Source organism: Acanthopagrus latus, chromosome 20 (assembly GCF_904848185.1).
Source record: "Acanthopagrus latus isolate v.2019 chromosome 20, fAcaLat1.1, whole genome shotgun sequence".
Taxonomy (NCBI): domain Eukaryota; kingdom Metazoa; phylum Chordata; class Actinopteri; order Spariformes; family Sparidae; genus Acanthopagrus; species Acanthopagrus latus.
Window position 1 is genome coordinate 10,857,122 of NC_051058.1, and position 24,343 is coordinate 10,881,464.

Below are 24,343 nucleotides of genomic sequence, written 5' to 3' on the forward strand. Positions count from 1 at the left end.
TGAACTTGTTATCTTATGATACTGTGGAGTATTTGGCATACTGTCAATATTTAGCGAGACACAAACTGACATTGAATTACAATGCTGGAAGAGAAAGACGAAAACAGCTGCTGAGCAGCGTTATTCAGGAGACTGCTGCACCGCATCATCCTTTGTCATGTTTTAAGGAAATATTTTGTGTTGCCTCAGTACCAGCCCCATTACCTGTAACATACTGTAATGTAATAGACACTTAAAGTAAATGGGTAAAGTCAAAGTGCAATTAAAAGTAAAAATGATTCATAGTATTTATTTATTTATTTATTTTTTTGCAAGTAAACACTCCTTAATCGCTTGTCTGGAGGGGGATGGTTAGAAATACTTGTTTATGTGCGGAAGGCAGGCAGTGACGGCCAATCAGAGGCAGAGGAGGGTGAGTTGTAGTAAGAAAAGGTATTATTTTTCATTGAAAATGAAATGTAGAATTGCCATTCCCATTTTCACCACGATTAGAATTGCAGTTGCAGTATCACTCAGAAAAGTGCACTTTACTGCATATTGTTTTGCCCTTGAATGAGAAATACTCTGCTCGTCTGAGTGTAGATGGTATCGTTTGCCTCCTTTCTGTTCTACTCCACTTGATTGGTCTTGGGAGCGAAGGGTGTGTGTGCACACGCTTGATGACAGGGGCTCACTGTGCCAAACGAATAAACGGTCCTAAGAGCCATCAGCGCCGCTTGTGAACTGTAAAACCCAGCATGGCTGGAAGTGGTTCCTGTGTTCTCTCTCCATGTCACCCTCTGGGGGGGCAACAAAAAGATGCTACATGGCAACAGATTGACTTTGATTTGTTTTATTTGTGTTCATTGCACCGCTCTTTGTGCCACTTGTTGCTTGGATTTCTGCCACTCGGGATTTTGTTTAGGGTTTTGGTTTGCATGTTGGATTGTGTGCTGTGACTGCCTGCAGTGACAGGTTTTCACTGCGTGTGACAGTGTTGTACGTACCAGCCTGTTCAGGGACTCTTTTGTTTGGGATTTAAGGAGTGTGGCACTATGAAATCTAGCTCTGTGGTTCCTTGTCTCCACATTTTCAGACCAGTAGGTTGTCTGTAACATGTGGATATCAAGATACAAGCATGCTGTCCTCCACACCTGCCAGTTGTGTGTAGTCTGGGTGATGGAGGGAAGGCAGCAGGATTTTAACTCGGCACTGAATTGGCTGATCGCGGCCTGGTTGCATGCTGGCACTTGCCCAGTGACAGAATCAGAGACAGCAGCACTGTGTTCATTCAGTGAGAACAGTCAGCCAGACTTATGCTGGGAGATGTCACAACAATGCAACCTGAACGATGGGAAAATATTTTCTTGTACGTCAACGTCATTCATACCGCTGACACGATCCAAAAGATGGTTTTCCAGTTTGGTACTAACTTGAAATCATATTCTATGTAGGCAGTTACTTCAATGCTTATCCATTTTAGATTCTTGTCTATGGAGACCTGTTTGAGTGTTATTATTACCGTCATTCTTAGTATCGTTATTTGCATTAACATTGGTAGTATGGTTATTGGTGTCATTATGAGTATTTGTATTGTTAATATCATTAGTTATTATCGTTACTGGCAATGGTATCTTTGTTATTGTCATTTGCATTACTATGATTATCACTATTGTTGTTAGAGCATTGATAACACTATTAGTAATGTTATTATTGACAGTATTATTAAGACTGGCATTGTAAGTAGTATTGTTATTAGCATGAGTATCATAAGTACTTTAAACGTTATTGTAATGAGTTGTATTTAGCTGTGTAACAGTACACAGAAGTCAAGGTTCGTACATACATCGGCACAGTGGTCATAGTTTGGTAGCAGGAAAAAAGATGTCCTGACAGTGGTAGCAGTACTATGTCGGTTCAGGATGAATACATGTACCATTAGTAATGTTACTTGTATTAGTATACTAACACTTAATTATTAGTATGTTGGTGAGGGACCGGTTGGGAAAATAATGCAATAGGTCAAATTGGCAGTTTGACAATAGACCGATTCTCATCAGCAGTTGCGTGTCCCTGAGTTTCATATCAGTTTCATTATACTGAGCGGTGCGAACAAACAACTGTGCGTTCAGGATGTGAACGGGCTAATTGCAGCATGTGCAGCACATTTTTTCACTTCTGGGAAGACTGCAGCAGATTTTCAAGTCTTTCAAGTGACTCAGAACAATCCACTCAAAAGTGTTTGCGATACGAGAGGCGAGTGCAACTGGATACTCTTAACACAAGCACCTTCTGGATGTGAAAGGATGGATTAGAATATGCTGAAGCACGTTGCAGGATTTCCTAGCGCATACTGGAGGCGTACCACACACCGCCATCATCAGGCCCTGCTGATTTATTCATCATCTGAAGTTCCCTTTAACCTGCAGATGAGAAAGTGTGAAAATTGGCCTGTAACTGCCACACAGTATTTCTCAAGGTAATTAATTCATTCTTAAAACACGGAAGGTAAAAGTCTGCAAACGCACATAGTATTGCATTAGTCGTACGTGTAAACTCAGATGTCTCCCTCAGACAAAATTTGGAGCATTAAATGCAGTCGTTTTTATAACTAGTTTAAGTCATTGCTGCGTTTGACGGATCAGATTAAGCCAATAAAACAGACATCTTGGCAAACTTATATTATATCTATCCTTTAGAACTAACAGGCTTTGAGTTTATCCTCTTAGCTTCCAAAAATGATGATGTTTGTGTAATATGTAATATTTTAGATTAGATTCCAGTCTAAGTATTCCGGTGCTTGTTAAGACTCGGGCTGTTTTTCTTAATGGACCTCTTCTGTATAAACACCTGTCTCACCAGAGAGAAGTTATAGTAACTACCTTACAGCTAGTAGCTGGAGCTGAACTCTACCAGGTGCAGTTTGGACTTAATGAGGCTGACTCTTTAACCCTCCGTTGTTTATGACCGTGCTCTTTGAGCAACATTAGTTTGTAAGTCCAGTCTCTATATACCTTTCCACTCGACCTCTGTAATAAATCCACATTGGCCCCTAAGCCCACAAAATATAAGCCAGCGCAAGGGTCACGCATAAGCCAGTAAAGTACAGAATCGGTAAGCTACATGGAGACCTCGGCTGGCCGGGGCGGCGAGGCAGCACTGAAGTGATTCCGTCTGGTAGCTAATACCGCATCGAGGCAACAGAATTGGATTGTGGAGGATGCAGACTAATCAGTTCGCCTCGCTGTGAGCCTCCAGTACGGTGCCCACGTTACTCCAGCCTGTTTTGACTGACACGACTGGCCATGCCCACTCCTGACACCACAAACAGGAAACCGGATAGGGTTGCGTGTGTGTCTGTTGACCCTCTCGGGTTTGTACAGGAGAGTTTTAGATGGGCAGATAGTGTGACAGATTGGGTGTCTTGATCTGTTCATTTATCTATGTTGTCTGAGTCCAGCATACAGTGGAGAGGCAGCAACATTTCAGGGTGTTTAAATCCTGTGTGTCATTTTTAAATGCTCTGGCGCTCTGCAGGGAATGTGTCAGAAAGTGAAGCATTTGAAATGTTTGTTCATGAAGCGATTTGCATATGTGTCCTGCATCCTGGTCGGTACATGGCAGGCGCAAACATTTCATCTCCCGTTGTGTACACGTGTGGTGCCACGCTGACTGTAGGAGTAATTCCTCCAGACATACAAGAAACTGGGCAGGCAGGCAGGCAGCAGCTTTGTCCTTGTTTCTCACAGAATCCAGGGCTCATGTGGCGGGCCTTTAGTGTCCCGTATTAATCATCATCCACCTGCAAAATGTGTCCTATCAGAAACGCAGGGTAGAGATTAACCATAAGTCCTCAAAGCTTCAAGTGTCCTTCAGGCTCACATTAGCTGTTTGGAAAGCTTCATTTTTTAAGTGCTCTCTCCAACTCCTTTTGGGCCTGATTTGAAAATGGATTTAATAACCACCTAACAATCAGATATTGATACTTATTTTTTATGGGGTTTTTTGGGGTTTTTTTTACTTCAGATTAAAGGGGAATTCTGTTTTTTTTTGTTTTTTTTAATCTGTGCCACGTGTTCTTTTTTTCGTTACTGACCAGCTGAGGTCATTATATTAACCATACTATGGCAACAATTTCCACAGAGAGAGACCTTTTGTTACATAATAATATCTGTGTCATGACCAAAAACACAAGTCATGTCAAGGAGAAGTCTGGTTTTTAAGTCGCTCAACGTGTGAGTTGTTCAGGAAGATGTAGGTGGAAACGTGAGTCAGATAGTTGGAGAGAGGAGTTTGAAGTTTACTTAAAGGAACTGCAAACAAAACTGTATTTCCGAGGTCATGGATGAATATCTAACTGATTTTAACAATCTAGATGAGGCAGCAACTGGAACCCTACACCTTGCGAGGTTCCAGACAGAGACTTCCCAGAATGAGACTTGTGTTTCTGGTAACAAAACGAAACGTATAATTTCACAGAAAGGTCTGTCTATTTATGAATTGTTTCCGTAATGCTGTCAGACACTTGGAATAACAACCTCAGCGTGTCGGTGGCAAAACAAGCATTTTATGCGGATGCAACTCTGACCTTTGCAGTTGCCCAAAGGGATTACACTGCAGCCATTGCAACCATTCAAACCAAGTTTCAATCATTTAAATACCCAAACATGTAAATATAAGGCCCAGATGCTGGAATTCCCCTTTAAGTAAGATTTTTAACACAAGTCATTTTCATTGTATTGGTGTAATTTTACCCTGAAGTGTTGGGCTTTCACTTGAGTTAAAGATCTGAATACTTCTTTCTCCACATGTTAAATAGAAGTCGTTGTGTCACCATGTTCAGTAGACTCATTCATGTCACTTTTCCTCCTTCAGAACTCTGTGAACTTCGTGGATGACAGTTTCCCCCCGGGACCTCGCTCCGTGGGCTTCCCCGAGGGCGACAGTGTCCAGCAGCGGATTAAAAAGTGGCTCCGTCCCCACGAGATCAACTGCAGCAACTTCAAAGACCGGGGCGTCAAGTGGTCCGTCTTCCGCACGCCTCGACCGTCCGACATCTTGCAAGGCCTGCTTGGGAACTGCTGGTGAGCCAACTGACACGAGGACACATGGGAACCTCATCAGTCTAGATTACCAATGTTGAGGCAGGTCGTTTATTTAAAAAAAAAAACAAGGAGGAGGTTGCCCTGATCAATGTCTTTCGCTCAGGTCGAACAATAATAGCCAAAGATCTCCGACGTTAAAGGACGTTCTTCGCTCGCTTCAGACCCTGTGAAAGTTCAGAGTAATAAAAAAAACAGATAAGGCTTCACATCTGTGTGTGGGTTTTGTCTGAGTCTGCTTTAGATGAAGCCTTGAAGCTAGCAGAGGCCGAGACAGTGACAGATAGGCAGTGAAACAGTGAGTGAAGAGCGAGAAACTGAAAAATTGGTGGGCAGAAAGTGAAGGCAAGCATTAAATGAAGGAGGGAGCTGGTTGTAGTTGGATAGATGCACAGATACACCTGACAGGGAGATTATTCACGGAAATGTGAGTCTGGACACACGCTTTATCTCTCTGCCCTTGTTCTGTGTGTCCTTTGGGTTTCTGTTTATGCTGTATGGGTGTTGCCACCCCCCGCGCGCGCGCACACACACACACACACACACACACACACACACACACACACACACACACACAAACAAAGAACGGTCATTCACAAAGTTTTCCCGATACAACTTTTTGCTTCACCACCGGCACGCACACGCTTATCAAAAATAACCCTCCCCAGAGCCGAATCCTCTCACTCGCAACAGGATGTAACCCTAATTCATCTCTCTCACACACACGCACACACTTGTCCTAATAAACCAGCAAACAGCCGAGCTCCCTGCAGCCAGCCAGTGACAGCAGAAGAGGTAGTGTCTTGTCCTTGAGTTTGGGCTGCAAATACAAGCTGACATTAGAGACACATTATGACACGGCTAATTGGATTTTCATTCGATTTTTTTTTTTTTTTTTTCTGTAGCCGATTGGGTTTTCATCAACGGCTGAACGGTCTCGATCGGCCTCGCTCAGTTGCCACTTGAGCAGATGGAATATAGCTTTAATAATACACATAAAGAAACGGCTGCTGCACTAACACACATTGACGGCTGGACTGAAAGGGATATTACTTTTCGGCTGTAGATATAGCGACAGTAATACTCATGGGAGACGGATCAAGTCAGACTGGTAAATTTGAGTTCTGGTCATTAACCGTCTACAGTGCCTGTGGTTCACTGACATTTTCCTACTCAATCCAAACAAATGGCTCCATCTCGCTAACGATGAATGATGAAGAGTTGTTTTCCTTTTAAAATGCACAACTTCCACTTTGATCTGGTACCGTATAATGGGGGCATTTGTAGGTTGTTAGACAGAGTTTGATTCAACACATTAAAATGTGCATATTTCCACCAAGGCCCAAAAGTCCCCTTTGATTCAATAATTCCATTAGGCCTAATCCAATATCAAATTGAACTTACTGAAATCTGCTAGATCTTATTTTTATTTGGATCCGCATCGAATTGTTCTAACTCATAGATACCAGCTCCCCTTTCTTCATCAAGAACAACATTATTCCCTGGGAAATTAAGGAAAATGTCCCAAAAATGCCATATCTTGCAATGTTAAAGAAAGTGACTAAAAATTCATGAATCCATCCCTTTATCCAGACCTGCACCAAAAGTTAAGAGCCATCCTTCATCCAATTTCATGGAAATCTGTTCAGCAGCTCTTTGTATAATCCCGCTGACAAACCAAACAACCAACAAATAGACAAAGGCAAAAACAACACATTACACTAAAACTATAAATATGTGGGATCAAATTCATCTCTGTCTACCTAGAAGAAGACACAATTTCATCTAAATGTTGTGTTCCTCAGCATTTCTCGCAGTTTGCTTCCTGAGTCAAAATTCAGCGTCTGACAACGAGACTGATCCTTTACTGGATAATGGTAGGCTTTCAGAATAAAAGAGGAATGTCCCACTCATCAACCCACGCAGCAATGGTTTGAGAATCAACAACAGTAATGTGATAGTAGGCACTGTCTTTGTCAACTTAAATCAGAAATAATCGTTGAATTTACACGTGGTAAAGACCGACAGGCTCTGCTGCAAACTTCACCTGGGAAAAAAGCCTCCTTCCGAAGGCAGGTTATGCTGTTTAATGATGGTGATTACGTGACATGATGTCAAGCAAAATAGTTGAACTCAGTGTCTCTGTTGCTTTCCGAGATGCGCAGTGGCTCAGGACCTCTCTCACAGCACTAACTCAAGGCATCCATTACTTTATGAAGAAGGTGAGATTCACAAGACGAAACAGGTTGAAAATTGATGAAAAACAAATCTTACATCATTACGATGTAATCTGCAGCTTCTGGTTATTGATGACACCTTGAAGTATCAACAACACAAAGCTCTGGATTTTTCCATGTTTTCATTCTGAGATCAAATGACGGGTGCTCCCGGGGGCCACGGGGTGAAGAAAGGGGGTCAGTATACTGTCAAATCAGCAGTGAGTCAGCAGCACACATATTGTTTCCAAAACTTGAACAGTTTGTTGCCGTTTCATCAGAATTGTATGAGCTCTTTCTACATTTGCAGATGAACTAACGTTCACTTTAAAATATATTCCTTTCAAGTCGGATCCCTGTGTGCCCAGCCACGTTTCTCTTTAGTGAGGAATTAGCATTTTCTGATATATCCGGATTTTTTTGATTAACTAATTTTCTCTCTTGCAAACTAATTAGGGGAGGCAAGCCAGTTTGTCTTTGCTGCAGGGTGAATTAGCTGTATTGTGGATGAATCCAGAAGGCATAGATGCTTGACTCATCAAATGTGATTGATTTTCAATTAGGGCGAATTATGTGAATGGGGGAAAAAAATGTTCATAACTGCTCAAAGTACCGTGCCGTGCGGAAAAGGATGTTTCAGTTCAACATTTACAGTCTCGCGGCTGCTTGTCTGATTTCACCGTCTAAAACAAGCATCCGTTCATCCATCTACCCGCCCGTCACAATCAGCCGATCATTTATGTCTTTGCATCTCCATCCGTTTCACCGGCTGACTCTGATTGTCTTCATTTCAGTCACATCCTCTCATTCACCCATCTGTCCATCCTCATCCGGGGTTTCATTTTCCAACTCACTGACTCTTATCCCTCCCCAGGTTCCTGAGCGCGCTGGCGGTGCTGGCGGAGCGTCCAGAGCTGGTGGAAAGGGTGATGATCACCAGGACCATCTGCCCAGAGGGGGCCTACCAGGTGCGGTTATGTAAAGACGGGACGTGGACCACAGTGCTGGTGGACGACATGCTGCCCTGTGACGACTATGGCTACCTCCTCTTCTCCCAGGTCAGGAAAAGACTGAGGGATCTAGGGGATGAATGGATGAAACAGTGGTGAAAGAAAAGGGGTTGACTCTGAGATATTATATATGGAAAGTCAGGTGAAGTTTTGTAGTCCACAAAACATTTCTGGAGCTTCACAGCAAATCAGCGCTGCAACACTCCTACACAACTGAAATGGATGGGGACATAAAATGTAAACAAACCGAAAAGGTAGATAAGATCCACGAAGCTAAAGCCCTGGAGATCTCAAACTGATTTGAAAAGATGTTCTGCTGGTACACAAGATGTCATGTATGCATGCTGGCATGCCACTGCTAATCTGATAAACATTAGACAATAAGTACTGAGCACAACCGGTTGATATATCTCTGCATCTCTGGATAACAAATCTTATTTTCTTGAGATCTTAAGGAATGTATTATCTGGTATCTTGATGAAACGGCATTTATAGTATATACTGCGTGAGTTATGAATAAGGAATGCATTCACAAGTTGCTCTTGTGCTTGTTCATGTTTACCCGTGTTCGCCTCATTGATGGACTTACAACCTAACATCAGTGTCATATTAACTTCTTAATGTTTAGTTCAGGTTCGTTCATTATCTGGCTTTTTATCACCGGCATGTCTCAAAGGAGCCCACAGAGAAGGATCGCACCTCGAGGTCTAATTAATCAGCAGTCAGATGAAGTATGCATTATGCAACAAATAAAACAGATGGAAACCAAAACAGGCGCTCACATGATGCTGCAGAGATGCACTGTAAAACCTGTCGGACGGTATCTGCATAATCTTGTTGAGACTGTCTGGCAATGCCAACCTCAAAGAGCTAGAGAACGAAAGAGCGCTACTGTGAGCAAGGTCAAAGTGGATTCCTTCCTTCTCAAATTCTTTGACAAAATGATAGGTAAACATTCACGTGTGGTGATAAGACAAGAAAAGACAATACTTACCACTTTTTTTCCCCACATCAGGTTATCATGCTCACAAACCTTTAAACCGTAAACCACTTGAGTCACAGCCAACAGGTTCAGCGCCAACACCTTAAAACTCAACATCCTGTTTCGAACTAGTCTGAGTCGGTGACCTGCACTCTCGACTGAGACATGACTCAGTAGTTTCCCTCTTCTGTTTCCCATCGTTCCAGGCCCAGAGGAAGCAGCTATGGGTGGCGCTGATTGAGAAGGCCCTGGCCAAACTCCATGGCTCCTACTTCGCCCTGCAGGCAGGGCGTGCCATCGAGGGCCTGGCCACGCTGACGGGAGCTCCGTGCGATTCCCTGATGCTCCAGGTCAGCTCCACCAACCCTCGGGAGGAGCCCATCGATACGGACCTCATCTGGGCCAAGATGCTCAGCTCCAAGGAGGCTGGGTGAGAGACATGGAACATTGTCTTTGCTGGCTTTGCTTGTCATTTATTCTTTTTTTTTTTTTTTAACTTGCCTTTACAATCAGAATCAGAATACTTTATTGATCAGTAGAGATAATACAGTAAACATCTACATGGAAAAGGACTGATTTAACATCCCGTCATCGCAACTACACACACTCAGGTGTTACAAAGCTGCAAAGGTGCTGAATACCTATCTGCAGCATATTTCAGTGATAAAAGAGGTCTGATAATGAGCACTTTGATATGTAAGCTTTCAAAGCGACATGAGACAGCTAACTGAACTCCAAAGGGGGGGAAATCATCTGTGGCCAAACTGCAGGTCCATCTGTTAGACAACCTGCAGTATTTTTTAATATCTAAAAGGGGAACAGCCTGGAACAACAGTCGCTTACTGTTTTTTAACATCAGCAAAAAAGAGCAGCAATCATATTGGGACATATTTGAGGCACACAAGAATAAAACCTTTGCATATTTGCTTTTTGTACTTTTTTTCTGCCAAACGGGATGAAAACATTTTTACAGAGGATTTTAATTTTGAGGCGTTTCTGGAAAAACTATTAACAAGTAACATAATAAGTAATAATTAGTTGGAAATTACAAAAAATGCTTCCAGTTTCCTACATCTTCCACTGCATATCATCCTGGTTAGGTTTCTGATGGGTGCGTCCTGTGGAGGAGGCAACATGAAGGTGGACGACGTTGTCTACGAGTCTCTGGGCCTGCGGCCTCGACACGCCTACTCTGTCCTGGACGTACGAGACGTTCAGGGTTACAGGTACAAACAGACAATAGAAGGAATGTGAGGTAGAGTCGTTACGTGCCTGACTTTGCCCTTTTGATCCGTCCCATCCTGGTCACTTGTTATTTCTGTTTGGACTTCCTGTCTATCTGCTCTGTTCCTCTTCCACACATCTGTATTATTTTTATAGCATTTTGGTGGGAACACATTGAACCACATAGCTTAAAATGACATTGCATACATTGCTAATTGTGGGTGGAAAATATGCATATTTGGATAATATGCACTTTTTTCAATCATCAATTTACTGTCAAAGCATCAGTATCTGACAACCTGAGAATGAGATTCAAAACTCAACTATCATTCATTTTAAAAGTCTGTCTACACACTGTTGCTTCAATCATCTGCTTTAATGCGCACACACACACACACACACACACACACACACCAGCTCGCCTTGCCTTTCTGTTTTTCTGTCCCTTTATGTGTCGGTTGATGTTCCTTGTCAGCAGTTTATTTTATGAAGAGGCTCAAAAACATTCCTCAGGTTTTGGATTTTTTTTCACCCGCTTGTTAAAATTAACTCTGGAAGATCCTGTGTTTCTATGTGAAGCAACAGTGAGGATATGAGAACACACAGAAATACACACTCCTCTTCATGCTCTCCCACATAAAAAAATCTACATCTTAGTCGTCTCATTGCTGAATTATTTCCTCCCGTTCCTTCAGCTGCATTTCTCCGCCGTGACTGTCGTAGATTTCATAGTAGAAACCATTGACTCATAGGGCAGGATTCACTGGCACAGCCTTGCAGAGAACCCACGTCTTAAAGATTTTGTTTACTCATTAAAAAAGCATATTCATAAACAAATCTCCCCTCAGATTTAAAGCTACATTTCATGCATCATAGATATTGATGGAAATGTATCCTGAGTTTAACACTGACGCGTACTTTGAAGTGCTCCCCGGACGATTTATACGTGAATGTGGTTGGAGGTGTGCTGCCAACAGAGAACAGGTGCGCATCGCTCCAGCTTGATCACTTTGATCATGATAGCATTGTGAGTCAACACAATGGGAGCTTCTTCCGGCCTACCTGTGAGAGGAAGTTGAGTGTGGTCGTAAATCCCAGGTGTAATTTGCTCAAGAGCCTCGCACACAGCCACTTTAATTTACTGCCATAAAGCAATCGGAGTGGAAGATTGGGCCACGGCGCTTGATCTAAAACGGGTCGGAATCCTCCTGCTAGGAGCCGTCGGAGATGAAAAGCAGCTTGGAAACGGTGATTCACCTGCCCCCCCTTTCTTGGTGGGGGGGGGAGTGGTTACTCTCCAATACGGTTTTCCATTATACCTCCCAAGTTTCTCACTGTAGGGAGGAGGCAGTAAAATGAAATGGGTTGTTAAAAAGTAGGCAATCATCCATAAGAGGAGCAATATGAGTCTGCGGAGAGATGGGAAAGAGCGTTGACTGAAAGACACTTTAACTGGATCCTGTTTTTGTCGCTTCCTCCCTGTTGATCGTCTCCCTCCCTCCATGTCACTTCTCTGCCCACGCCTTAGGCTGCTGCGACTGCGGAACCCGTGGGGTCGCTTCTCGTGGAACGGCAGCTGGTCGGACGAGTGGACGGACTGGCCGCAGCACCTGCGTCACGAGCTGATGGCTCACGGCAGCAGCGAAGGTGTCTTCTGGATGGAGTACACAGACTTCATAAAGTAAGAACAGATAGATGATTTCATTTTCTTTTGTAGTGGTATATGCGTGTTTTCTAATCTGTTTCAAAACCTTCCTTGGTTTTGCTCAGCTCAGGAAACCGTGGGCTTGTTATTCACCAAGACCCACACAACCCCAATGACATCACAAAGCTTTAGGTGATAACCCACAACTTCCTTGTGTGTAGATGAGTAGGTATGGTGTCATAAAGTAACCCACTCTGAGATTATTCATTCCCAGGCTACCTTTTCTCCCCCTGGTGGCCTTCAGGAGGCATGGCAGCATCTGTCCTGCCACAGAGTCTTGATGCACTTTCATAAATAGCAAAGAAAGGGCAGCAAATTGTCACATTTAACAAGCTACAAACAGCAAGATTATGACATTTTTCAGACTTGCTCACTACTCTCCTGTTTATTCCAAACAAACCAGAAAACAAAAAAACTATAAAATGTTTAATTCCTGTGCATATTTATCCCAGGAAAGATCTACACCAACAGCAGCTGTTTCGAAGAACAAATGTTGACTCTTTAGTTCACTGAGCACGGGTGAAATTCTCTCGGACTCAGAATTTCGATATTAACAATATTATCGAGATAATGATACAAACCCAGAGTTTTTTATTTCTTTATTTTTTTCTGTAACTGAATCATCAAGCTGTCCTCAAAGGAAAATCAGGTCCCCAGAACAATGTTCAAAGCTAGAGAGCTGGCAGGGTCCGCCACAGACAAACAAAGTAAAACAAAATGAAACTGTGTCCATCTTAAAGGTTAGTATGTATATCAAGTTAATTCAGCCAAGAGAGTTTTTTTATTTAGTTTGTGTGGGCTTTAAAAAATGGTCAATGAAGATCTCTCTCCTCTGATTATTATTTATTCACGAAAACTACATAATGCACCTTTAATTGAGCCATTAATATGCACATGATAAGCTAAGATATGACATAACATTGCCAAAGACTCTTATGTAGACATAATGGCTGTGCAGTCTTATGTCTTTGTGGAGTCTGTTGACCATCTGTTACTTACACCAAGCTGAGCGACAGAGCTCTTTTTTTTCTGCTATTGTGTTTGTCACCATGTTCTTGTTATTGAGTTGTCTGCTTCAGTTGCCACGGATCCTGCAGGCAGAGGCTCAGACTTGTGTTTTGTCTTATTCGATTAATCCTGCCAATCAATCACACGCAGCATCAAGTATTGACTCGTGTTCCTCTAGCTGTTCTTTGTGTGTGTTACGCGCCTTTCATAAAATTGTCATTGGCCAGCACAGTAAACACGGTTGCCCGTCACGGTTTCATGGAAAACAGAACAGAAAGTAATATGAAACATAAAAGGAACCTGTTTCCCGGCATTGAAACATAAATGCACCGCAGCATTGGAAATGGCAAATGAATTACAACCCTAAAATCAATCAAGAGCGAAAAATGTGATAAAGATTGTCGAGAATCTGCGTGGCTTTCAACAGAACACATTACGTTTTGCAAAAAAAAACCTGATGCTACAAAAGCGAGGTCATGGACAGGACTGCACTTACCTTGAAACCTTCTTCTCCTTTTCCTCTGATCAATGGATGCTGTCACAATGTCCACCGTGTTAGCAGGTTTACCTAAAGATGAGTTGTGTGTGTGCGTGTGTTTTTTCATGTCCCTCCTGTCCAACAAAATAAGAGTAGCCATAAGTCGAGAAGGATCAATGTGGCTGGCCTCCTGAACGACTCCAACCTGAAAAAATGTATTCAGCCGTGACGAGAATTCCATCTGTCTTCCGACTGTTTACCGTTTCCTCAGACAGACAAATAATCTCAGCATTGTGCTTTATGACCAACCTGCTGCCTGTGTCTGCCTGCACTTGTTTTAGTCTGAAAAAAGGGGAAGTGGGCGTCTTGTCAGGGAAATATCAAGCCACTTATGTCATCTCATGTGCATGAAATTGACAAATTTGGCTGATATTGATTATTAAGGATGGTAGACATTTATCTCCAACAATCAAAACCCTCTGTAAAAAAAAGGCAGCATGCTGGCTGCTTCTTTCTCTCTCTTTATCCTGATCGTCAAGAAGACAAAAGTAAGATGTAAGACAGCGAGGTCAGGTAGTGATGAAACAATGAAAAACCGGCTGAAAGTGAGGAAGGAGAATGCCTCCCGGGGGCCTCCGTCTTTGAAGGAGGAGGTCTGATATGTTAGCGAGGAAAACGGTGTTTGTACGGCGGCACCCTCAGAGGCTATGCTAATGTTAAAGAGTTGCTTGTGCATACAAATAGATTTAGCTCACGACAGGCGGTGGAGAGCAGCCAGTCAAGTTGCTGTTGTCTTGCAAGAAACACGCAGGCTTGGTGCTACATGTGCATATATACTGACGACGGCTCTGCTCTTTCACCCACGTCCTCCTCCTACAGGTACTTTGACTCAGTGGACATCTGCAAGATCCACTCGGACTGGCAGGAGGTGAGGCTGCAGGGCTGCTTCCCCAGCAAGGCGAGCGGGCCGGTCACCGTCACAGCCCTCACGGTGCTCGAGAGGACGGCGTTGGAGTTTGCCCTTTTTCAGGAGGGAAGCAGGTAAACAGAATGGCCATCAGCATATTTTTTTAGTTCAGTGGATGGAGCATGAAGAGTAAAGCCAATGCAGAAGTGCTCTTAAACCTGCATTTTTGTATTGGCTTCAAAAAGACGTTTGATTGTACGGAAGCTTATGAGAAAATGATTATAATTTTTCTTGAATTTGTTACCTCAGTAAAGAGTTTTCGAACAAGTTTATGGTCTCAATCTGTAGTTTCAAGTCTTCTTTAACATATCATAATGTTGATTTAGTAAATTATTCTTGAAATTCTCGGCACTGCAGGAAACAATAACAACAACCTTTAAAACTAGCATCTTGGTTGCTGGTCAAGAATGTAGCCAATTTTTGCCAGGGCTTGTTTGCCCATGTTCAAAAATAGTCAAGAATATCAACAACAATATCAATATCAAATATCAAATATGTTTTAAAAAAACAAAAAAACAAGATTTTTTATTAGGGGGACGGCCCTAATGCCAAATTCAAGGCTTCGAAACGGAAGCCCATACAACAATAACGGATGTTACGGTGGGTTTACTCATGGTCCTCACCTTCACCCATTCATCCCCTCTCCCTCCCTCCAGGCGCTCAGACACGGCTGACAGCCACCTGCTGGACCTGTGCATCATGGTGTTTCGCGCCTCATTTGGCAGCGGCAACAAGCTGACTCTGGGCCGCCTGTTGGCGCACAGCAAGCGAGCAGTGAAGAAGTTTGTCGGCTGCGATGTGATGCTGGAGCCGGGGGAGTACGCCGTCGTCTGCTGCGCCTTCAACCACTGGCAGATGAATGTCAGCGGTACGGGAGGTCCACCCACACCCAGTAGGTGTTCACTCATGATGAATATTTACCCGCCATTACCATTCGTTCAACTTATAAAAAATGCTGGAGCTGTATTCTCAAGCCCATGACCGTCTTCTCCACAGTCTCCAGCCCCACAAGCGGAGCAGCAAGGCGGCCCAGCCAGGACTTCCCCGGCTACATCCTCGCCATCTACAGCTCCAGGCAGGTGATGGTGGAGCAAGTGGAGGCGACCGCCACCACGCTCGCTGACGCCATTATCCTCCTCACAGAAAACAAAGGGGAAAGGCACGAGGTGAGAGACGCGCTCCATTCAGAAGCGAGAATAAGGATATCAGTTATTGTTTCATTTTCTCTGCCCTCCCATCCCCTCCTCTCATACGCACGCACACACACACACACACACACACACACACACACACACAGTTTGTTCATCTTTGAATATAATATGTATGCTTGTGAAGCTGCAGAACGCTTGCACCTCGGTAAGCCACTTTTGAGATAACACTTTAGATTTCCTCTGCAGAGTCCCGAATCCCATTCTGCCTTAACAAATGCAAGTGCGTGCGCATTATCTCTCCTCCACACACATACACACACACGCGCGCACACCCAAGCGAACACACACACACACAGCCACTCACACCCGTGGACACAAATTACTCTGGCTCCCCCCTGAACTGCGCTTTCCTGAAAAGTGCTGTCACATTGGCTGGTATTTCAGAGGATGACAGAGCTTTTTAAACACTTGAGATCATCTTTGTTAAGTCGTTCAGCTCAACAGGAATTCACCGCTCGCGGTAGATGGGCCAAGTGCTCTCTCTGGAGTGCACACACACAAAACGCTAGTGTCTTAACAACGTAGGTTAAAAAAAAGATTTTTAGGAGCGGGGGTGTTAATAAATAATTATAACAGGCTAGAGTTTTGTATTCTGAGCACATGACATATATTTTTTAGTTACAGTGGGATTACTGGATGCTGTAACTGTGTCACTGGATGTGAAATGACAGCAGCTAAAGCAGTTTAGCTACACTTGCATTCACTTTATTACAAGCAGAGGAGAGAGATCAGCAAACAGTCGTCTCACCTCCAGAGAGAGCTGCTACCGTGAATGCAGAATGCCGTCTTAAAAGCATTTTAACACTATTGAGAAATACTGCGGCTGGTGATGTCAGTTCAGCTACATTATAATCCGATTTCAGTTTCAAAGGACAGAAACAGTCTCTCTGCAGATAGTAGCCCAAGTAGACCAGAATGCATTGCAGCCACAAGGTTCACTGTACGCAGGAAAGCTTATTTAGCCTTTTTGATGCTATCAGATATATCTCTCTACAGTTGTACCAGCCTCGGGCATATATGTGGATATATGAGGTTTGTTTATTGAATACAAATTGGACTCAACACTAATTTTATACACACAAACCCTTCTGTCTGCGCCACAGCCAGTTTTCATTTACTTTCAGCTTACAATTTAAATCAAGGTCCTTGTAACATCATAACCTGAATAACCTTAACATTAATGAGGCACTGTTCTCACTGCAGTGGCCCTGAGTGCATTGTTATATTAACTAAATGATGCATTCATTTTCATTCAAGGTTCAATATGCAAGAATTGGCCACCTGTTGATTTCATACGGTATTCCCAAGCAATGGGGACAGCATATCACCAGAGTTACCGCTAACTGCTGCTAACTGTATCCTGTTTATACACCCATGGCTGTAGCTCATGTTAACTTGTTAGCTCAGTTAGCCGTGCATGCTAACCGCAACACAATACAAAGATGTCTTTGAAAAAAACGGCAAAACTGTTTTTAGTTTTTGGGGTTTTTTTTTAATGTTTTAAACTAATATTCTTGCATATTGCTCCTTTTAAGCAAAACAAAAAGCTTAGTTGATATTTTCCAATGACTTATTAGGGAACTTAGTTAAAGTGAAACTCTCGCCAAAAAGCAACCTGGGTTTTATTTGTGATTGAGTATGAGTCAAACCTTCATGTAAAAGCTTAATCATGACGAAAGAAAACACACAAAAACGAGCATTGAGAACATTGTTTATGCACACAGAGTTTACTAAAAAGAAAGTTTTTGGACAACACATGTTAGCAATCGCATCTCCGCCGCGCCGCCATCAATGGCAGACAAAAAGAGTCGATCCCCGAGTGCAACCTATCAGGTAGGAGGTCCGCCATTACTCTCCTGCCTGTTAGGTCGCACTCAGGGATCGACATTTTTTGTCTGCCAAGACAGCGGTGTGCTGGAGATCCAGCTCCTACGGTGAGTATTTCAAAAACTCTCTTTTCAGTAAACTCTGAGTACACAAACAATGGTCTCACTGCTCGTGTTCATGTGTAGAGACTCTGGTGAAACTACGAGCAAAGTTTCATGTTGTGTCAAGCCTTCTTAGTGTTTTAGAAACAGATTTTGATGCTAGCGCTAAAGTGCCTCTTGGTGAGAGTTTCACTTTCAGCTTACTAAATATTTTACAATCACATATCATTATTTATATTGATTATGATTAAATGTTATTATTTTAAGAACATTTTTAAGCCGTCTATGAAGTGGTCAGACATTTCTTACAAGTGCTCATTAATGTCTGATAATAACTGTGACAATAATAAACGTGCATTACACTATTTACACCATTCATATATTCTTAATGTTAATGAGCAGCACATATGGACTTAAAACTTCTTTACTACCTATTAACTAATGCTTATTTCAAGGAACTTGTAAGTGTTAGACATTGACATGAGTGTACTGACAGAAGGATTCTTACTTTTATGTGACATCCAAGTGCCTCGTGTTTTATGTATGTAAAATGACAGTATAATTAGCATAGCATTGGATTTGGTTGTTGGAATTGTAACTGATCGTGTTCGTTTGTGTGCTCTCAGGGCCGTGAGGGCATGACCTGCTACTACCTGACCCACGGCTGGGCAGGGCTCATCGTGGTGGTGGAGAACCGCCACCCTAAATACTACCTCCACGTCTCCTGCGACTGCACTGACAGCTTCAATGTGGTGTCCACGCGCGGCAGCCTCAAGACCATCGACAGCGTCCCGCCTCTGCACAGGTGCGTAGCCTTCATTTCCCTCCTCTCCTCCTCACTGACACACAGCTCTGACGGTTCTGTTTCCATCACACTGCATTTGTCTTTGAAGGAAGCGAACCTGAATATATAACAGGTGAAGAGATTAGCTGCTCTGGGAACATTTGGTGCAGGTGCAGCAAAACATCCACCCATTTAGACGATTATATATCTGTACACAGTTATATAAACGCTGTGATCCCAGAGGATTAGCACTCCTGTATTTCTTATTAATCTACTTGTGGCTGGTCTCCACACAATTAGAGGTGGCTTTGTTTTCTGTTGGTCCCCATTTTTCTCTGCCCATTAAAGCTTTGAAAAACCTGAAAATATCTGCAGCACAGTGGAGCCTTTCACATTTTATAAGGTCTTAATCTAGGTTCTTTGCACATCCACTGTATGAATGTTTCAGTCGGATTACAGCGCACATTAATGTGAATTTAGTACCGTATCCCCTTGAAGTTATGTCCCACATAACGGGACACTAAAAAGTCACCATGCATGAATGCCATCTATTCAAATGTCTTTTTCTCTGATCTAACAAGAACATTACGTCAGTTCACTTGATTAAAACACTCACTGCTGCAGGATCACACTCTTATTTTATTTTTTTCTGATGTTCTTACTCACACACTGTTACACAATCAGTTCGCTGGCAAAAGCATTTAGCAGCTACTGCAGGTAATCGCAATTCAGCACAAGATATAACTCTCGCTGCAGAGCACTCAGATATCCTTAAAGACGATGGAAGTGTGAACAACAGCCGCAGGAAGCCAGTTTTTACCTTTCTCATTTCCTGCCGCAGTGTTTCCTCCTCTTGCCCTCAAAATAGAGTCAGAAAAAACAAGCTACTCCAGAGTGCTGATTAATCAACTCGTCTTCCTCCTATTCTAGTTTCAACTTTGCTGACTGACTAATTAACAGTTCTAAGACCAGTGGCAAACTTGGTGAAAATGATGAGGGTTGAGAAAAGGACAGATGAATACTTTTTGTTTGATGCAGAGACTTTGAACTGTCTCTCATCCGGATTTATAGTTAATGGCAGGCTTCCCTTATGAGATTTATTAATATAACAGAAATTAAATAGTTATATCAAAAAGATTTTAATTAATTCACATGTATTTTAATTAAATGGAATGTGGAATTGGGCAAAACTAATGATGTCGTTTAGTCCATCGGCAGCCAACCAGTCAGACTATATTTGTGCGTTTTTCATAAAAAACAAAATGTCACACAATAAATAAAGCAATACCCCAGGAAGCACTGAACCGAGGACGCACTATCATGAGCAAACTGTAGAGAGAATAGACTGCCAGTAACAAAATACAAAATAAAATGCTGACATAAAACACTACTAAAAATGAAATAAATCAATAAAAAGCTTTCATGAATAAAATACATGAGTAAGTAGATGAAGTGTGATGAAAAGTCCGTTTTAATTGGCAGGTTTTGAGATTTTTGTTTCAGTTTTTTTTAATCCAGCAGCTCTTTATTTTGTAAAATTTGAGACTGGCTTTTCAGAATAATGTATTTTATTATTGCATTCAAAATGTAATTACTTTAATGTTGAAGCTGCTAAAGGTGCGTTACACATTTCATGTGGTTCATCTGCAAGGTGGCATTTGAGTTTCCCCTTAGGATCAATAAAGTTTTCTCTTAAGCTGCAGTATAACATCACAATGTATTGGTTGTATTATTTTGAGACATTAAAAGATGATGTTGCAGTTTTGTAAAGATTTTCCAAAGATATTATTAATTAGGATTGCTTTTTGCAGCCCCTCTTTTGACCCTGCTCTGTAACTTTAGTGCAGTATACACAATGCAACATCAAAAATGCTAAATTTGTGTTCACCAAGTCCTGAAACTTCCCTCTCACCTGTCTTTTTCGCTCTCTGTCCACCCCTGCAGGCAGGTGCTGGTGGTACTTTCCCAGCTGGAAGGAAACGCCGGCTTCTCCATCACCCACCGCCTGGCTCACCGCAAGGCAGCCCAGGCCTCCCTCGGAGACTGGACGCCCACCAAGGCCACCCACAGCCCCCAGCTCACCCCGGACATTGACGGCCTGCACCGGCCCCGGCCGCTATGACCACCGCCCACTGACTCGAGCGCGCAGACTGTAGTCTAATGAACTGTCAGACCACTGGAAAACCAGGCAAGGGAGGGCGAGTGATGTGTGTATTAGCTTGTCTTTTGTTGGATGAATACACACCTGAATGTAAAAAGCATCAACGGGCAGCGTTTACAGTCTGAGCTCCATTAATGCTGAAGTTTTCATCCGGCGAGTGCTCTCCCTCTCTCCCTTGCCAAGTGGATGTGCCATGTCAGGATGAAATGAGGGATGCGGGGGCCATGCCGGGTGACCGGGACTTACTCACGAAACAATTTTTCACCCAGCTGGATCCCGTTCTAGACTACTTAACAATCTGGACCTTTTGTTTTTGTTTTGTTTTTTGTTTTTTTGGTACAAGCGCTGTTCGTGGAACAGATTTCACCCCTGAGTTTCCTTGAGACGACCCATGAGCTTCGCAGAAGTCAGGGTGGAGTGCCCGAAACTACTGAGCCATTCGCCGGCCCACAGCCTATGAGCCAATCACCCGCAGCGACCGGACACTCACCCCCCTCCCGTGTCCTCCACGAGGACAGTTAACAAAGCAGGAGACGTCAGGGGTGGAGTTGATCTCACACGGCCCTCATCATGGTACTTCTTGAGCCAAACATGTAGTTTTACTGACACGTTCCTTTTTTAAATTTTTTTATGTGAGGATACACACATCTTAACACACAACCCTCATTGCCGTCTTGTCCATATTTGTGTTTTTGAGGTCGTAGGAAAAGCCATCATTCATACACAGTACTGTCTGTCCCTGCTCTCCATCATCACCACAGTGCTGTCTAGCGCTCTCTCTCGCTCAGGACCAAACCCGTGATTTGTACAGTGAGCTTGTGTGTGCGTGGCAGGTGTTTTGCTGGAACAGCATCTTTCTGTCTCTCTGTTGTTCGTCCCTGACTCATAGTAGATTCCCCGCCCCTCATGTTTTGATAGACTAACATACAACTCTCTTTTTTCCCCCCCATTCTTTTACTTACTTTAATTCATTTTCACTCAGCCTCAGTTTGGGGTCCAAATGCTGGAGGGGAGTCATTACATGACCGGCTTTGTAGTTTTCCCCTAAAGCACGCTGGCTTTTCTCAAGCAGTTTATATCTTAACGCATAAATTCACACTTTGGGAGCAGCTCGGCCCTCTAGACATTACATAAGGTGATTTAATGCTGTGTCTTGCACTCAAAAATTTGTGTTTTTTTCTTTTTGGTACTGAAGGTCAGTGAGTATTTGTCTATTTTCCGCATGTCAACAGTTTGCTAGTATGTTGATTTACACCTGAGCTTACCCCGGGAGTGCTAGAGGAGCTTGTGGCTGTTTGAACAGTCGGTTTGCCATAGGGGAGCTCTTAAGAAGAGCTACCGAGTTTACTTTGGGAGGTCGGGGACCATTTTTGTTTGCTCGGGTGCAGCGCGAGCATCTGGGCCATCCCTCCCACTAGAGTACACCGACAGCACATTAGCGACAGCACAGTGTCCTCGTGTAATAACAAATTACCGTTTTGTCAGACTGCGTGCACACATAACAAGAGAGAGAAGGCGGCCCCTGGGACACACGGTGACACAGAAAAGAGTCGAGTTCCTCGAAGTTTGGGCTGCCTACAGCTGTTTTTACGTAGGTGCTCTTTCAGGGCCCCCACCGTGTCAAAGCCATTACGCCTGTTTCGTTAAGGATCTTTAAGTCCTCGACCATGGCAACATAAGTGTTTTATCAGAGAGAGGGGGGTGTAACATGGTACTACCAGTTACAAGATGGGAGTGGGAAATTGTTCGTCTGGTCAAAGTTGGTGTCTTACTTTTTATGTGGTGAAAAGGGGAAAAACTTGAAAAGCTGATGAGCAAAATGCCGGGATAAATGAATGCTCTTTTTTTTCTTAATGTTAAGAGTCTAAACATTAAAGATTCAGTTGAGGACTTAAGCTCAGCGACATTGAGTTAAACAAGCGCTGAATCTCATGAGCATCGTCCCTGCTCGTGTTGGCACTGTCAGCGCTGATGGCAAATGGCAGCAACGTGTCCCAAATGCTTGCGGCGAACGCTTTTGCAGTCTTACTTAGTCCACCAGCTCTGGTGGGCTGCGTTTCACGACAAGAAAAAAAGAAAAAAAAAACTACTACAGCAGTTGCAAACGTTTCCGCGACGAAACCTGAACCTGAAGTAACTGTAAATATGCTCTCCAAAGACAAACCTAATGACCACTTTTTCAGATGTCAGTCTGCCCTGTGTGAGTGTGTGCGTGCTCGCAGAAGTGTGTAATTTATTTGTTGTTAGAAGTGATTTGCAGGCCTGTTGTCTGATGAATATATTAATACTGAACTGATGAATGACAGATAAAGGAATGTGACGATGTGAGTCTTCACCTTGAGCCCCGGAGGGATTATTAGCTTGACGAGAGCTGAACCTGCACTGAAACACCTGCAACGACGAGGCACCTCAAAATTCAGTGTCACCGCTGGATCACTTTACATTTACATGAGATTTCTTTTTTTTTGTTTTGTTTTATACTATATTTTGTTTTTCTTTTTCGTCATACTTGTCATTTTTGGCTCTGTGCTGGTGTCCTATGAAACCTACTCCTCTTCTGTGAAGTTGTGGTGGTGACTCCTCTGTGCGCCACAGGCGCCCCCTGCTGTCGAAAGAGAAAAGCTGGTCGTTCACAGACTCCAGCAGACAAAAACAAAAAAAAAAAGAAGCCTTTTCTCTCCTCTCCCTCGTCTGGTTCCCTCCTTGTAAATTGTACAGAATTGCAATCTTAAGCCACACAAAAGATAACAAAAAAAAAGAGGAATAAAAATGAACTGACCCTTTTAAACTTGTAAAGAAAAAAAATGAAAGTATGATAGTAGAAATTAAAAAAATTAAACCTGATGCTGAAAAAAATGGAACTCTGATGAATGTGATATATATTTTATTGATCTTTTCTGGGACAGGGGGGATATGAGTATATGTGTACAAACATATGTATGTTTAATTTTCAATCTCAGGTTCCGATGGACCAAATAAATTTTTTTAAATTAAAGCGCATTATTTGTCGTTATTACAAGCAAGGGGTGCACAGATTGTTGAATTAAATTATACTGATGCTTTTCATTGTTTGTTTTCTGTGTTGGTTGTCGTTTTTTTTTTTTTACAGTATTGAAGCAGCAGAGCCCGGCATGTCCCTCGTGTGCCAGTGGCTCATGAATGAACGTGTCGGTGCAAAACTGATGAGACACGACAGATAAACGTTGCTTTTGTTAATGGCAGTCAACGAGGCAAATATCAGCTGATATGTCTGTGCTCCCCCATCACTAACATAATGTTTCCCCACATACGAATCCCCATTCATTACACAGTAACAAAAGAGGCTGACTGAGATCAGAACTGTCGCAGCGGCTGCAAATGTCTAAGTGGAAAAACACGGTGTGATGAAAGGATAATGTATCTACATATCCAAGATGTTTTCTTTCACTTTCGCGTACACTTGTTTACTCCTCTGTTATTGATTCCAAAAATTCCACTTTCTGATGTGTTTGTTATCATCGATCCCTCTCTGCTCCTTATTTCCTGGTCTGTGAAGTGCCTCCCTCTCATCTCTGAACCCCCTCGTCCCGGCAGACTCGGGTGTGTTTT

At 42.9% G+C, this 24,343-nt stretch overlaps 1 protein-coding gene across 4 annotated transcripts in view; it reads left to right on the top strand.

Annotated features, from left to right (window-relative positions):
• capn15 (calpain 15) overlaps nt 1-23,750 on the top strand; it is a 52,125-nt gene extending 28,375 nt beyond the window's left edge. For 3 of the 4 annotated variants that reach the window (XM_037080781.1, XM_037080780.1, XM_037080779.1), the window contains 10 exons: nt 4,855-5,063; nt 8,172-8,355; nt 9,496-9,719; nt 10,390-10,515; nt 12,042-12,194; nt 14,584-14,745; nt 15,328-15,563; nt 15,668-15,837; nt 18,437-18,615; nt 20,539-20,716. In XM_037080781.1, coding sequence (XP_036936676.1) covers nt 4,855-5,063; nt 8,172-8,355; nt 9,496-9,719; nt 10,390-10,515; nt 12,042-12,194; nt 14,584-14,745; nt 15,328-15,563; nt 15,668-15,837; nt 18,437-18,615; nt 20,539-20,716 — 1,821 coding nt within the window. Of the gene's footprint in view, nt 1-4,854; nt 5,064-8,171; nt 8,356-9,495; nt 9,720-10,389; nt 10,516-12,041; nt 12,195-14,583; nt 14,746-15,327; nt 15,564-15,667; nt 15,838-18,436; nt 18,616-20,538 lie in introns of all 4 variants that reach the window. The other variant, XM_037080778.1, reaches the window with a different exon arrangement.
• The last annotated feature ends 593 nt before the right edge of the window (nt 23,751-24,343 follow it).